The 15,778-nt window shown below is 36.8% G+C and overlaps 2 protein-coding genes across 6 annotated transcripts in view; both read right to left on the reverse strand.

Moving 5' to 3' along the window:
- The window catches only part of LOC135207542 (protein virilizer homolog), a 26,328-nt gene extending 20,772 nt beyond the window's left edge, over positions 1-5,556 (reverse strand). For all 3 annotated transcript variants that reach the window (XM_064239368.1, XM_064239366.1, XM_064239365.1), the window contains exons 1-2: positions 5,401-5,556; positions 1,467-1,579 (exon numbers count right to left, since the gene is read on the reverse strand). In XM_064239368.1, the coding sequence (XP_064095438.1) occupies positions 1,467-1,579; positions 5,401-5,448 (161 nt within the window). In that variant the 5' untranslated portion in view covers positions 5,449-5,556. The remainder of the gene's footprint in view (positions 1-1,466; positions 1,580-5,400) is intronic.
- Positions 5,557-10,415: 4,859 nt separating this feature from the next.
- Positions 10,416-15,778, reverse strand: part of LOC135207547 (cathepsin B-like) — a 47,748-nt gene continuing 42,385 nt past the window's right edge. For all 3 annotated transcript variants that reach the window (XM_064239375.1, XM_064239377.1, XM_064239376.1), the window contains exons 2-4: positions 13,442-13,553; positions 12,976-13,188; positions 10,416-11,752 (exon numbers count right to left, since the gene is read on the reverse strand). In XM_064239375.1, the coding sequence (XP_064095445.1) occupies positions 11,081-11,752; positions 12,976-13,188; positions 13,442-13,553 (997 nt within the window). In that variant the 3' untranslated portion in view covers positions 10,416-11,080. The remainder of the gene's footprint in view (positions 11,753-12,975; positions 13,189-13,441; positions 13,554-15,778) is intronic.

Below are 15,778 nucleotides of genomic sequence, written 5' to 3' on the forward strand. Positions count from 1 at the left end.
ATTCACAATAGCTGGTTGTTTAACAAAGATGACAAGGCGCATGGTTATCCTGAGGTTGCAAGCTGTCCTGACTCAGAACCATGACCTACACTAGTGTTACATCAGCACAAAATTTTAATAGTCTTTTAAGCAATTTGTATTTTTGAAAGTAAAATTGAATTAGCCAGCAAAAGAATGGGAGGATTCCACCTTCAGGAAGAAGAGCTTTCTAATGTAATCAGCTTCATTTGCCACTCTCACTGCTAATTTACTCAGTTAACATGCAATTTAAGTGATAGTAATAGTATGCTTATGACAAATGGAGGAAATTAATATTATAATACGTACTGTGATTTAAATATGTTATTGTTATAATACAATTAAGTTTGTTCATACTTACCTGGCAGATATATATATAGCTGTATTTTCTGAAGTCCGACAGAATTTAAAAATTCGCGGCACACGCAGTGGGCGGCCAGGTGGTAGTACCCATTCCCGCCGCTGGGAGGCGGATATCAGGAACTATTCCCATTTTCTATTCATATTTTATCAGTGCCACTGTCTCCTGAGGGGAGGTGGGTGGGCACTTTAATTATATATATCTGCCAGGTAAGTATGAACAAACTTAATTGTATTATAACAATAACATTTTGTTCATGAAACTTACCTGACAGATATATATATAGCTGAATCCCACCTTCGGATGGTGGGAAGAGACAGAATAGGATTTTAGGGAAACTAAATTAAGTAGATGATATACATCTTGGTTCCTGACCTGTTAGCATAGCCGACTTCGTGATTACTGTCACCAAAGTCTGCTTCTGCGTTACTAGAGTTGCCAGCGAGGTAGAGACCTGTAATGCTGGTGCGCTCTAGATGATCTGTCAACGGGGGCGTGACCACAATGTGACTAGACCATATGACCATACTTCTGAGGGCACCGAAGCTAAAACCTTATGCAAAGAAAACATGTAAACGTCATATATACTAAGCGAGTGTCTACCGAAAGTTCCGGTAGCCTCACCTTACCGTGCAGACAACAAAGTCTGAAACTAGGCTAACTAGCTTTAGACATCAAATGCAATGAAAAAATTTACGATAGCGTATGCCTAGCCACAAATCCAAGTTAATAATCGAAAGAATAATTAGGATACTTAAGTGGCTAATGAAGTTTTTCAAAATCCTAGGCGGAGGTCTGTAAACAGTTGTTTACCGACCGGCGACAGAAAAAAATATGAATAGAAAATGGGAATAGTTCCTGATATCCGCCTCCCAGCGGCGGGAATGGGTACTACCACCTGGCCGCCCACTGCGTGTGCCGCGAATTTTTAAATTCTGTCGGACTTCAGAAAATACAGCTATATATATATCTGTCAGGTAAGTTTCATGAACAAACTACAAATTCATCTTTTCAGGGACCAACATTTTCTGTAACCCTATAATATTTCATGGGAACACACCATAACCTAAGGCACATGGTAACTCACCCAAGACGTACACCACCAGGAAAATCAGCTTGAACTCTTGCTCCCAGTGGTATGGCTCTGATCTCAGTCACTTGTACTGGTCTGGGGAACTGCACTAAATCAAGCTGTACTTTCTGTGATAAAGCAGAAACAAAAGAGAACATTAAAAAACAAAGAAACATTCTACAGAAAGATAATCTACACTTCACAGCATAAAATGAATGAGTTGGGTAATATAGCCTAGTAATGTAAAAGTATTCCTAGCAAAAATAAAATTATAAAATGATTAGGTACTAATTATCCTTTGTATACAAACTAGAGCTTTACATATAAGAATATTCTTCAGATCAAGCCACAAGAAGGTCACTGAACTTGGTAAAATGTACGTATTTAACTGGTGGTTATGGCGGGGGGGGGGGGGGGGGGGGGGGGGAATACATTACCAAACCTACCATCACCAAGCACTTCTTCCTTCGGCATCAAAGACTAGCCAAGGTGGAAGATGAGGAAAACAGCCCTAGGGTAGTTTGCATACCTATCTGTGGTACGCAGTTACAGCTCCTATTTAAGACCCAGTTGATCTTAACCCTGAGGCTAGCGTGCACAGCGAAATATAATGCCTCTTGACAGAACAAACGAACTTGCCAAGAATATTTAAATAGGTATGCGGAAAAGGAGCAAAGCGCTGTTCCACCACGTTCTTACTGGCAGCACACATTAACAAACTTTTCCCCTTGAAATCCGCGGATATTTTTTTCCTTTGAAAATCAGCGGTCTGTGGATATTCACTCGCCCCCAAACCCTGCTTTGTATTTTTGCCCAAAACTATCCTCACCCAAGTGTAGCCTAGCATGTACGACTTAAGTCAGGTCTAGGCTACTGGAAACATCATTCGGTAGATAAGGGGAAAAACCAGCGACTACCAACCCTTATCACGGTGGACAGGTCTTATTCACTCGATATTTAAATGGTGAAACAAGAATACAATTACTACTCCAAGCATACCATTCAAAAGATTGATGTTTCGTCAACATAATGTGATATATGAAAGCCCCATACGAACTAAAATAAGCATGTGACGCTCTTCGTAAAATATGTTTTCAAGGCAGTTTTGAAATCCAATATGGCGGCTACCGTGGGATGTACAGGTTCTGATCAGTGACGAAAATCATCTTTCCCAGCCTTTCCAGCAATCATTTGAACAATGTTAGCGTATAGTATATGTAACGTTTATTGATCTTACTCAAGATTGCAGTTGTAATCGGCACAATAAAACAACATTTTGTTGCCTATATTACTGAAAGTATGAAACTTTTTATTCCCGGGGTCATGGTTTGAACTGAATTCATTCTTACCTTGTATCGGTGGTTTTTATCCTTACTGCCATCACAACTGAAACTCCACAGTGCTTTTTTGATTGTTATTATACACATTTTGGTCTTAATTCACTCCACATTGCACTTTAAACAAGTTGCTGTTCCTGGTTCCTAAGCGCGCGCGCCACAAACACAGTTACGAACAGCAGACGACGAAACTGCAAAGTTTTATTCCCTAAATTGTTTACTTTACTCGTTATTTAGTTCAAATTTACTTTATTTAAAAATTTTAATTCAATTCATGTATATTATCCCTTTTTTGCAACCAAATTACCCCGAAAAATTACAGATATTTCTAAAGTAGATACAATCAAATGTTTCTAACGTTTTCGTACATCTGGCTGCCGAAAACCATACAGGAACGACTGCGGATAAGTGAATTATATACATTTTATTTTTTTTTTGCTTTTTTATTTTTGCTAGCACTTTTCATTGATTTCAGTCTATATTAGTACATTTTGAATTTCTTTAATAACCGTATGCCAGAAATGAATGTAACCTTTAATGTTTGCATGCTAAGAATGGCAAAATCATCGATGCCACATTAGTGGAGGCTTCACACATACGCCGACTCATTATTATAAACTGTTTCCATGAATTCTAGTTGTCACAGTAATGCAATAATGATAAAATTGCTTTAATATTTATGTATATATACTTCAATACATAGCCTAATTTCACCAATTTCAACGTTTTGTGTGTAGTCTTATACCCAGTTTGGAGGGTCAACACATACCGAATGGCAACAGAGAGAGAGAGAGAGAGAGAAGAGAGAGAGAGAGAGAGAGAGAGAGAGAGAAAGGAAGGCGAAGGACAACGAAGAAGGAAAGGGGTGGCGGTGGAGGGGGGGAGAGAGGGTAGGTGGAGCTTTATACGCGTGTTTGTATCCATTTCTGCATAATGGAGCTTTTGTCTCTTGGTACAAGGACAAGTGTCGTTATTCTTTACGATTAGTGATTCACGATACCCTTATAAATTACGGCACTGGGTGTAATGCACTATAGCAAAATCTCGTTCTGATACGAGTGTTCGTTACAGAAATAGGTATTGCCCAAAAATGTGCTTGCACTGTCTCTGAAACCCATAGTGGGTATGCTGCTTAGTTGTCAATCAAGTTTTTTGTAATCAAGTATTTTTTACAAGCTAGCTATTGAATAAATTTGTATTTATCTCAATCAAAATATATGCCCCTCAATGCTAACTTTCCTCTTTTAACGACTTTCTGGTATTTGCAAATTCGGCCCCATAATTTCTTATGGTGCGAAAACAGAGGCCCAGGGACCGAAAACGATTGCGTCACACTACGGCGATAATCCGGCAGTAAAATATCTTCATATATGTATCCTAAAAGTAAATAATAAAGATATATATGCGCATTACGATTATACCAATTACATGAAGAGCTGATAATCTGCATGAATAACTGGTAAACTGTTCTGCAAGAAAGTTGAGTAAAGCAATTATTTAGTACAATAGGTACGAAAGTCAAGATGTCGTAACGTCATTATACAGGACTTAAAAGAACGTTCTAATTCCAAAAAATAATTACTTAAATTTGAGTCAGAATCGAGTTACTTCTTCAATAACGAATATTTTCAAATTAATCATCATAAATATGTAAAATATTGATGTTTTACTATTTATTTAAAAAATTATCGAAGTGCACTCTTTGTCGTCGTCTTCTACAAAACAGTTGTTTACTCGGTGAGGGAAAGTTTTCCGATTGTTGTGATGAAAGTGCCCCAGCGTCTGTGGGTACAAGTGGTGTGCGGATTTATCACAGGAAATGGTTAGTTTATTGACACAAGCGACTCCGTAAACATCGAGATGGCGTCAATCTTCTAAATATTTTGAGTTGTAAGTAAAAATGTTGAACGCGTTTTGGTGAGATTTGCACTACATTTGACACCGTTTTCACTACCCTCTGTTTAAATCTTAAAATTTGGCCTTAATTTCTAACTTTGGAGAAAATACTTACTTCGAAAGGAGAGTAGAGGTCTTTAGCTCCGTTTCTCACCAACAAGAAGTCACGACTGATGCCCATCTCCGATGTCAGGACACGTTATAGGTAATGTACTTTTTTTGGGATTGTTCAAGCTGATCGTACATGGTCCACTCTGTACCCTGCGGTTTTTTACCCTAGCCTATCCTAAATTGCATTAAAGACTACTTGTAATTGTATATCTCTAATGGGGAAGTTTCGATCTTCTTTTGAGACCGATTTACGATTGTTTCTGGTTTCTGAGAGAGCTAGGTAGCTAACATCATGGAAGTATTTTGTTGACAGAACAAATTTTGCCCGGCCTACCTACCGCAGGCTTAGAACCAAACGCACTTTAACTGCTCTATAAATCAAGATTCAAACAGCCTGAATATATAAGGCTTGAAGTTTTTAGCGTTTCATTAATTTTTCACAAAATTAACGGCCCCAAACAAAAAAACCCCTGCCGGTCCGGTTCCATAGGTCAGGCTATGGATAAAGTGACACTTTTCTCCCTGCATATCTTTACACTCATAACCTCATATACATAACTGTATCTTATACTTAATCACCGTTTCTTACTATATAGATTACTTACGTCACTGGCTTCATGGGAAAAGGTGTCGAAAAAGAGTAATTCATTCATGATGAACCGATAAACTCATAACTACAACCAGACGACAACAACTTCACCGATTGTTTACTCTTTCGAACACGAGGCTAGCGAACAACATTATTACTATCAGACTCCGTAGCAGCAAACACTCCTTACGAAGCTGTCAACTATAAACAGACAACAGCCAGCCAAAATTTTACGAATAAACTGAACATTAAAATGTTACGTATAAATAAATTAAAAGAATATTAGTCATTGAATTCTTCATTGGTAAATTCATAACTACAACCAGACGACAACAACACGGAGACAGACGTCTTGCACTTGAATATGAAGCTAGCGAATAATCCTGAAACTATCATACTTCGTAGAAGCAACCACTATGTACGAAGCTGTTAACTTAAAACATCTAACAAAGAATCAACTGGATATTAAAAAGTGAAAAATCAGCAAATAAAAATAATATTACAGATAATTGTCGGAGACTCTTTGAAATCGGCAAATTCATTTGCCATATGCACAACAGTGCAGAGACATTCTGATAGTCATAGGCATACTAAATATTAATGCCCGCCTCCGGGTCCAAACTGTCATAAATAAATCTTCAAATTATTTTTTCCTGAATTACAGATTTTCAGCTCTCCCAATATCATGTTGGAGACTACTGTACAGGCTTGGGACAGTAAACACAATACGAGGAAACCAACTGCCGCTGATACTGCACGCAAGTCTTCCAAAATTAATTTTTGAAGAAATATAATTATAATTTGTGTAGAAATCGGGCTTAATGGGTGTGCTGGACTGCAAACGAAAATATGATTATACATTTATCTCTAACTATTAGGGATGTTACATATGAGGTTGTTAGCCCTACAAATGTTGAAGTGTTTCTGTGACTACATATCTGTGTGTGTGTGACTGAATAGAGTGATACTCATTTTATTATAAATTAGGAAAGACACTGGAAACCGTATCCATGAGGAATCATTGTAGGAAAAAAAATGCAAACATGCTTAATTATACCAAAAACTTACAAAAGTAGTAAATACGTATTCTTGAACAAATATGACCTATATATTTATGAAAATTAAACGAAATAGAATTCATCTTTGATAGTTAGAAAAGAAAAACTTGAAATAAAAATGATCTTACCAATACAGGTACTGGAATGCAAAAAATTGAAAAAAGAAAAAAAAAAACGTCATTGAGCAAAATGATATTCTTAATAATTATATAAACTAGGATCTTATAAGAATCTCACAGGTAGCCTGGGCAATCTGGAAACTATACATAAAAACATCGGTCCTGGAATAAATAAAATTGGACATATTTTATTAATCACATTTCAGCAGCAAAATCATGAGTTTTCAGCTATAATGATATTTTCTGGTGAATATGCAGCTTGTAGATGCAATAAAACTTTTTTTTCTTTCAAATAACTTTGTTTTTAGTATACTGTAAATGTTTGAATCCAATATAAAACAAATACCTAGAATCTCCTCGTTAGATTGACACTCCTTGCAATCCACGCTGTAATGTCGTAGAAAGTCCTGGGCATGTAAGTCATGTTCCACTATCTACAAGTTCATAATAAGGATATTACACCCTCAAAACATTGTATTTATTATTTACAAGGGGTATAATGGCCTTTTCTGTAATTTTTTTCCCCACCATTTAGTCATATTAAGAAACGCTGTGCCATTTGGATACGTGAGTACTCACCAAGAGTGGATGAAAAGCAGCAACAAATTACACACTTTACATTATCAACAGCATGTGCTGAACTTCGCTCCAAACAACCAACTGAATCCAATGAGTATGAAATGTAGGAAATATTTGGCGGAAAATACAGAAGTTACTGGGGAGCTGTGCCATATGGCACAGGGATTCATATCTAGGGTTAAGCAACCTCCTGAAGGAGGAACGCTTTCCTCCAGGTAAGTAAAATAATGATCAAAATAGTTTTAAGGGAAAGTTTTGACATCCAGGTAGGGGATTCGGGAATGAGTTTTCAACACTACAATCAGGGTGGCCAGACGTCCCGTATTTGACGGGATTGTCCTATATTTATGACATTTGTCCCGTGTCCCGTATCGACCCTCCCCGGGATGCCTTTTGTCCCGTATTTTCAATATTTGAAAAAAAGAATTACAATATACTAGTGAAATTTTGCAAAATAAGGGGTAAAGGCGGCAACAGTGCAGTGGGCCGAGAACGAACAAATCTGTCCTTGGTATTTGATTTTTTAAACAAGGCAGCATGTCCGACAAAAAGTCCAACAAAAAAGGGAAGAGAAAATGTACTTTTAGACCAGTGGCAAAATTACATTGATTTCAAGCAATGGCTCGTCCACCAAAACAACAAAAGCGGTGCATACTGCAAAATATGCTAGAATATTTTAGCATTACGCACAGTGGACTGAGGGATGTACAACAGCATGGATCAACAGCAGCACAAATCAAATAAACAAGTAGCCTAAGCTGCAGCAGTGTTAGGAATAAGATCATAATGCCCAGCAAAAAATTGTACAGAGGCAGAAATGGTATGGTTATATATATATATATATATATATATATATATATATATATATATATATATATATAGATATATATGATATATATATATATATATATATATATATATATATATAGTTCAACTACCTCTCCAATTTAGGTGTCCCATATTTCAATTTTCAAAATCTGGCCACCCTGACTACAATGGCAGCAAAATATATCTGGAGCATTTGGAATACTAGTGTAAGGACAACGCCTTATCGCAATTTTCTATGTATATAATTCTACAATCGCGTTGTGCTTACTTTGTGCCATTCAAGTCTTTTGTTTTTGTTTGTTTGTATGGTGCTTTTTTACGTTGCATGGAACCAGTGGTTATTCAGCAACTGGACCAACGGCTTTACACGATTTCCAAACCACGTCGAGTGAACTTCTATCACCAGAAATACACATCTCTCACTCGTCAATGGAATGGCAGAGAATCGAACCCGCGACCACCGAGGTGGAACGCTAATACCATACCAACCACGCCGCTGAGGCGTTCATTCAAGTCTTGTGGAAGTGAAAAAGTCAAAGGTATTATGAAAATACTATGAAAAATCAAGAAATAAGATACAATAGAAATTGTGCTACCAAAGCAAAGCAAAGCGAAGGGGAGCACTCTACTAAATCACCTAATTAATGATTAGTTTTGACGAGTCACAGCATCATGCACTACTGACCACAACACTTAATGAAATTTACATTATAGGTATCAGTCACATCACTGTGTTCAGTGGACCATCTCGTTGGTCAAGTCTAAACACAGTACATGCCAATCTTACATCTCTACCCAGAGGAGCATGTAAAGTATAATTTTAAGGCATGCAGCAAATCCTGATTTTAGCCATGAGAAAATTACAATCAGCATGATTTACCTCAAAATTCACTTTAGAAACCAAAGGTTTATAGAAGGCAAACTACACAGTTCATTGGGACCAAAGCTGTAATCTGCAAAGCATCTTTAATGTGCTGTCTTTCCCGTGATGAATTCCCAGACTATCCTTACTGCAGCTGCAATACCAGGAAAACTTTTAATGTGAATCCTGCATGTATTACAGTACAAATGTAAAAGATTGGCTGCATAATATCTAACTAACGAGATTTTGGTTCTTTGAAGAAAATTAGTTGGATATTAGTAGACACCTAATAAAAATTGATTAGTGCACCATTGTCAAACCACATCAAGATACATTCCTATCATTAACTTGCACTAAACAAGTATTTAAGAGAACTATAGAGTAATTACTCATAACTGCACGTACATGTGACATTAAGAGGCAATTGTTGTAACTAGTAAGGAGTACAGTCCGTATTAGTAATTACACTACTAAGGAATAACTTCTACTATAATGTATACTTTCATTAACAATTTGATCTTGAATTAAATCAGGATGCAGCAGAAGTAGTGGCAGACCTCTAAAATCATACTTGCACTGTTGCAAGGATTGAAAAGAGGTATTAGAGCCATCATTAATGAAGCAAGCATCCAAAGAGAAGAAGAATCTCTTCTCACTCCTAGAATACCTACCACTTGCCATTTCTTCCCATTTAATTCATAATTGGAGTAACAGTATCACATTTCTTGTTTACAAACATTAAGACTTAAATTTTGTTGGCAGACTGGCTGTAAACACCAAGTACATACATAGAAATACTACAGCAAAACCAGTAAAGGAATGGGTCTGATAAAGGCACTCTACTCAGTATATGCCATGAAATCACAAATGTTAATTTGAAGATTGACACATGAACTGAATCCCATTGGATGGATGTATGAAATTTGTGTCACATAGCCAGTGCTGGAGTTGGGGAAGTCATTCAGATCTTGTATCCCAAAATGGAACTGCTACATGCGAGTGGTTATTACCATACATGGGCACTGTTTCAATAGGAAAAAAAAAAAAAAGTTAATAAAATTAAGTGTATATATAGTAAACATAACAGTACCTTCTCTTTTGTCACCAGAAACGGCAGGCCATCATAGTTTGCACGTGCTTTTGTCTAAGTTTATGAAATTAACATTTTTTTCTTCAGGTTTCTGTCAAATACTGCATATCCCAAATTGCTAACCAACTCAATTCTGCACATTATTAACACTTCTTGAGAGTAAACAGTAATCCAAGCAAGTCTTAAGTTTTCTTTAATCACGCTAATATGGGTAATTTATTTTTTAGATTAGAGAAAAGTGAAAAAAAGTTTGAACAATTTCAACTTACTGCCAAACAAAAATAGTATTCTGTAAATACTTCCGATTGTGTATAACAATCTAAGGAATGAAAAACATCTACTATACAATACTATGATGTATTGACTTAATGCAGGACTTCATGCATCAATCAACTCAAAACTTGCCTCGTACAACCTTCCTGGGTTCCTCTTCTCTGAATGTGCAAAAGCAGTTTTCCTTTAACAGAATATCTGCCATGGTAATAAAAAACACTATTTTGATTTATAAAATTTTAATAACTTGGTTTAAAAAAAATTAAACAAAAGCAAAGACAAAATCTGGAATGTACCTCATTTGGGAAACTAATTAATATCTGAGAGTATATATAGTTGTGTGGTGACACTTATAAATAAAAGCAAAAAAACTTTATTTAGTCATGGAGTAAAAAAGTAAAACTACTACTAATGAACAATTGTGTGGTGACATACACTTAAAAATGTCAAGATTTATTTAGTCATGGAGTAAAAAAGTGAAACTACTACTAATGAATGATTAAAATGTTGCTGTATAGTACTTTCAACTAGTATTAAAAAATAAACAAAAAAATACTTTCATGGTTGGATAAAGCTACTACACAAATGCAATTATCTAAAAGAATACTTTCAAATTTTGATCAATCACATTAAAACACAGCCACAACAATTAGCACTGAGTATAAAATAGTATCTTCATCCTTTATAAGACAACCTTCATTAAAATATCCTTCTAATTTTATCTGAAGATAAACTTGGAACATTTACATGAAAACTATAACACCCACTAATCAATAGCATATAGTTCCAATTCCTGTTGAATTATGAAGTGCTTATAAGGACAATTTTCTGGATTTAGTGCAACATACTGCTTCATAGTGATATTGCTAAAGGTAATCTTGTCTTACCTACTCCACTTTTGGGAGCCCTGCTGATATTTCACTTTCAATACCACAGTGGTCAGATCCTCGGAGAATCTTGAAGTAGCCGTTGTCACCCCAGTCAGTGTTCCAGGAGTTGGCGCACAACCAGTAAGGTGTTCCGTCCTCCTCACCCCAACCCAAAACACGAATGGCATGTCCACCAAGGGGCAATCCGTGAGTATGCTGATAAACACCAGACTTGTAGTGCAGAAAATCTACATAAACAGTAAACGCTCCTTCAACGGGACCATTTGTCATGATGTCGTACTTAATCTGGGTTTCATCTTTGTCAACGCTGTAATGCTTGCTGCCATGGTGCAAATCACTCTCATAATCAACAACATAGTTGCTCTCACAGTTTTTGTGGCATTTAGGAGTCGAGCCACCTTCTGCACACTTGGGGCGAGGACCACTGACATGATGTTCGCATGGAGCAATCTCATATGGTTGGCAACCCTGGGTGGAATTGAAAGCCCCTCCAGATACGATACCACTGTGGACCCAATACTGGAAAGCAGCACCTGGGAAACCTCCGTTGCATCCAAAACCACAAAGATGGCAACAGGAAACCAGGTTTTCAGCAGAATAATGGAAGTTCTTTGTGCCGTTGCTGTGAATGCAGTCTCTGTCGGTCATCACCTCCACTGCTCCAAAGGCCTAGAAGATTAAGGGATAAAAAAAAAGGGAGATAAATCAACCACAAGGGCATTACTAAGTTTTAATTCATTCTCACAAAAGGGTTTATGAACTACTAACACAATTTCTTTCCCTATGGAATATGCCGAGTACGTAAATTAATTATCGGCAGTCATTAATGTTTCAGACACCCCACCACTCAATAACTTGCCTTTATATCTAGTTCCACGATCTATCTTCCTCATCTTCACAGAATTAAAATAATTTACACTTCACAACATACGTACTTCAGTACACTCCATTTCACACTATTTTCAATAAAAATTCATGGAATCAAAGCCACATCATTCTAAAGAGAAGTAGAAATCCTAATATGATGCATAATTAACCTTAACAGAGCTGTCAAGTGGTAAAACCTTACAGTTTTCTATGTGAAATATTAGTACTATATATACCAAGTTAAAAAAAATCATCCCTCATATGTTAAATACCCAACACAAGAAGAAACTGTATATATACCAAGTTAAAAAAAATCATCCCTCATATGTTAAATACCCAAAACAAGAAGAAACTGGATCTTTCTCAAACTATCTGAAGGGTTGATTTGGCAAGCTCATTAAGTAACTTAACCAGAAAACCATAAATATGAGTAAAGGTCCTGGATTCAACTGCTGAATAAGAGAAAAGGGAATTTGATAACTATAGAATACGTACTTAAAATTTTTCAATTTATAATATTTTTAACTCAGTACGGCGAGTTTTTAGAAAGTTCCAGTGAAATCAGGAAAGCCACAAACAGCATATCAGCAAATAACAAGGAGCAAGTTTAGGAATGTATACGTACTTACTTTTGATTACAAATAGTACTATAGATAGAAGACAACTTTTCAAAGAATTGGACCAACAGAATAAAATCATAATTTGTTGTTAACCAACTGGTGTCTATGAAATTGGCTTAAACAGTCCAGAGCAAGTATGCTACTCTAATTCCAATGTTATCTAGAATGAGGCAAAAATCCAAGTTTAAGCACGGATTAATCCAGCATGGATAGAGATTATCATAAATAAAACTTGATTAAACAATGATTTAATTCCAGGACTTCCCTAGTTAATCAATTCCTCAAATTTCTCAATTATCCTCCACCCTTAAAAAAATAAAATTGAAAACTTAACTACCTTGGTATTGCCTGAAAACATAACTACCTTGGTATTGCCTCTCTATAAACGAGCTCACTGAAACTTACCCAACATGATCCACAAGATCCTTGGTCTCTGATTTCACTGATGGTGGGGCACATGGACCAAGCAGTGCGCGAGTCAAACTCCTTGGGGATTTTGAAGCCTTCGGGGATTTTGTGTTTGTGAACTGGCGACATGTGGAACTTTGAGTCTGCATGAACGCCCATCAAACTCTTCAAGTAGCGCATCGGGAGATTCTTGTTGAAGTTCCTCCCTGCCTGTAAAGGATATGAATTTTTTTTATAAGGAACACTTTCTTTTTGTGGAAGATGAAAGAACTTATGCAGACAGTTATTTTAACTATTTATTCAACTGATTATTGCAAAACCTGACAAATACATACCAGACTCCACTATACGTATACATAAATAACAAAATAAGCAGAAGAGGCAATATGCCTTAAATTTTTGTTTGTTTAACAAAACTGTTTAAATAGAGAACTGCATTATAATACTAAATATTTTCACAAACCTTCCATGTCGTTTTCTCATTCTGCAGCAACTGAATGAATTTATCCGATAATGGATGAATTGCAGCTGATGCTGCACACACCAATCCCAACAACAGTAACAAGCCCTGCATCCTGTAAGACAGAAAAACCATATGACATTAAGGTGCTTTCTTAATTGATTAGTTTCAGAATCCAAAAAATGTTGTAGCTTAGTTAATTTTTAAGAGATTTTCTATGTAAATTAAATTTACTAAATGGTAAATCTTTATAACTCCGCGTCCGGTATTTCTTTGGAAATTGCAGTTTCCTATAGTATTCGGGTTACTTATTAAGAATTTACCGTTATTTTTGGGCGGTCGACTGTAATTAACCCCCAGGGGCCAGTACTAAACATGGCGAAATACATTGGACGCCCCAATCCCAAGTGGATGTTGTATTCGCGGTTACGTTCCTTGCAGTCCGTGCGCAGTTATTCTTTAGAATTACCTACTAAATTTTTACTGTGTTAATCCCTCAACCATCTCTAATGGCAACAGACTGATCGGCAAAAGTCATTAAGGAGACAAATGTTCAAGAAGGGATTAGCTAAGGAAATCATAAAATGAACCAAACTAAACATCGTACTCTAACCTAACCTAGTTGGTCATGGTTACTTAGCTGGTTGGGGCAGAGCCCAAGTTTGACCAAATGTCCACCTGTAACACTGCGCATGAGCAATAGTATTCCAGGATGGCCAGTATGCAACAACAGTTAGTTTACAAACTAAAAATAATAAATTATTTGTAAGCAACCAAAAAACCATAGAAAAAGTAAACTTCTAAGGAAATACCAGACTCAGAACTATTACTTAGATCTACAAAAAATTCAACTTGCAAATTACACTACATTTAGCCGCATTACTTAATGCACATAAATGTTGAAATTTCTACACTATACTTTGATCCAAGTAAATTAGCATTCTTTAGCCTCAAGAGTACGTATCTTTCATATTCCCGAATAACCTTTTCTAAAGTATTTTTCCTTTTGGTTGTGAAGGGGGGGGGGGAAAAATATGGCCTTAACAATTGTTCTACATTCCACCCATCAGAAGTAACATTATGAAATTTCTCTTATAATATCACTGTGATTTAAAGAATGAAGTGTTCAAGGTCAGGTCAAATCAAGTGTACTTGGTTAGATTAGGATGTATCCATAGTACAGACCAATTTTACATGACAATATGTGGGATAGTATGCAGAATAGGGAAACAAGGATATTCAGTGTTACTTGGGGGGTGAATGACGAGCGAAGCTCCCAGCCAGGTCAGCGCATGGCGCTCAAGGTTAGTTTAAGAATGTAAGGTCTGGCTAAGTCGGGTGACGGCACTCAAGAAAATTAATTGCATCCTTATTTCTTGAATCACTAGGGTGGGTCACGGTATTTCTACAGAAACAGTCCGCACGGACTGTAAGGAACGTAACCGTGGATACGACATCTACTAGGGATTGAGGGCCGTCTACTGTATTTCGCCATGTTTAGCACTGGCCCCCGGGGGTTAATTACAGTCGTCCGAATAAATATTACTTAAAATTCTTGTTCAGTAGGTAAAACTGCATAGAAAAACCGCAACTGCCATAGTCTAGGCTGCCATGGATAAGTACCCTGGAGCACTTACAGATTAGCGGGCCCACTCGACCGCCGACCGAAATCGGCGGAAGAACACCAAAACCAATATGGCGGCGATACCAAAACAACAACAAACAAAGTAGGGAGCTACTACATATCCGAGACTATCAATTTATGTGTGCTGTCAGAAAGGCCGTGGCGGAACGGCGCTTCGCGCCTTATCCGCAAATTTAAAGATTCTTGGCAGGCACGGCATGTTCTGGCAAGAGGTAATGTTGCGCTGCGCGCGCTAACCACAGGGGTTACAGTAAGGCTACTTACCGTGGCGGATGGATTTGGGTGTCGCGATACCAAAACAACAACAAACAAAGTAGGGAGCAACTGGCCCGGTAAAGTGTAAACAACCCAAATTTTTAAGAGTTTATTTTTTTGCTTGAAATTCACGGGTCGGGCTTACGGAAAGTTTTAAAAAACGTGATAGGTAAAAGGCCCTACTTTGGCAAATGAAGAAGTAACTTTCAACTTTTAAAAATGCAACCAGTATATACACTAGCCTAATCAGTAACAAATATTTTTGGGGCAAACCACCTAATTTGGGACTGGATACAGCAAAAAATAAATAAAATAAATAGGTAATAATAAATAAATAAATAACAATAATAATTAAATAGAAGGCTTAGTTTACAGACAAAACCAATAAAATCCCTTCGAAAATCCATGTGCATAAGTAAGGGAGTCTTAATTATATTTTA

This window comes from Macrobrachium nipponense, chromosome 32 (genome assembly GCF_015104395.2).
Source record: "Macrobrachium nipponense isolate FS-2020 chromosome 32, ASM1510439v2, whole genome shotgun sequence".
In the NCBI taxonomy this organism is placed as follows: Eukaryota; Metazoa; Arthropoda; class Malacostraca; order Decapoda; family Palaemonidae; genus Macrobrachium; species Macrobrachium nipponense.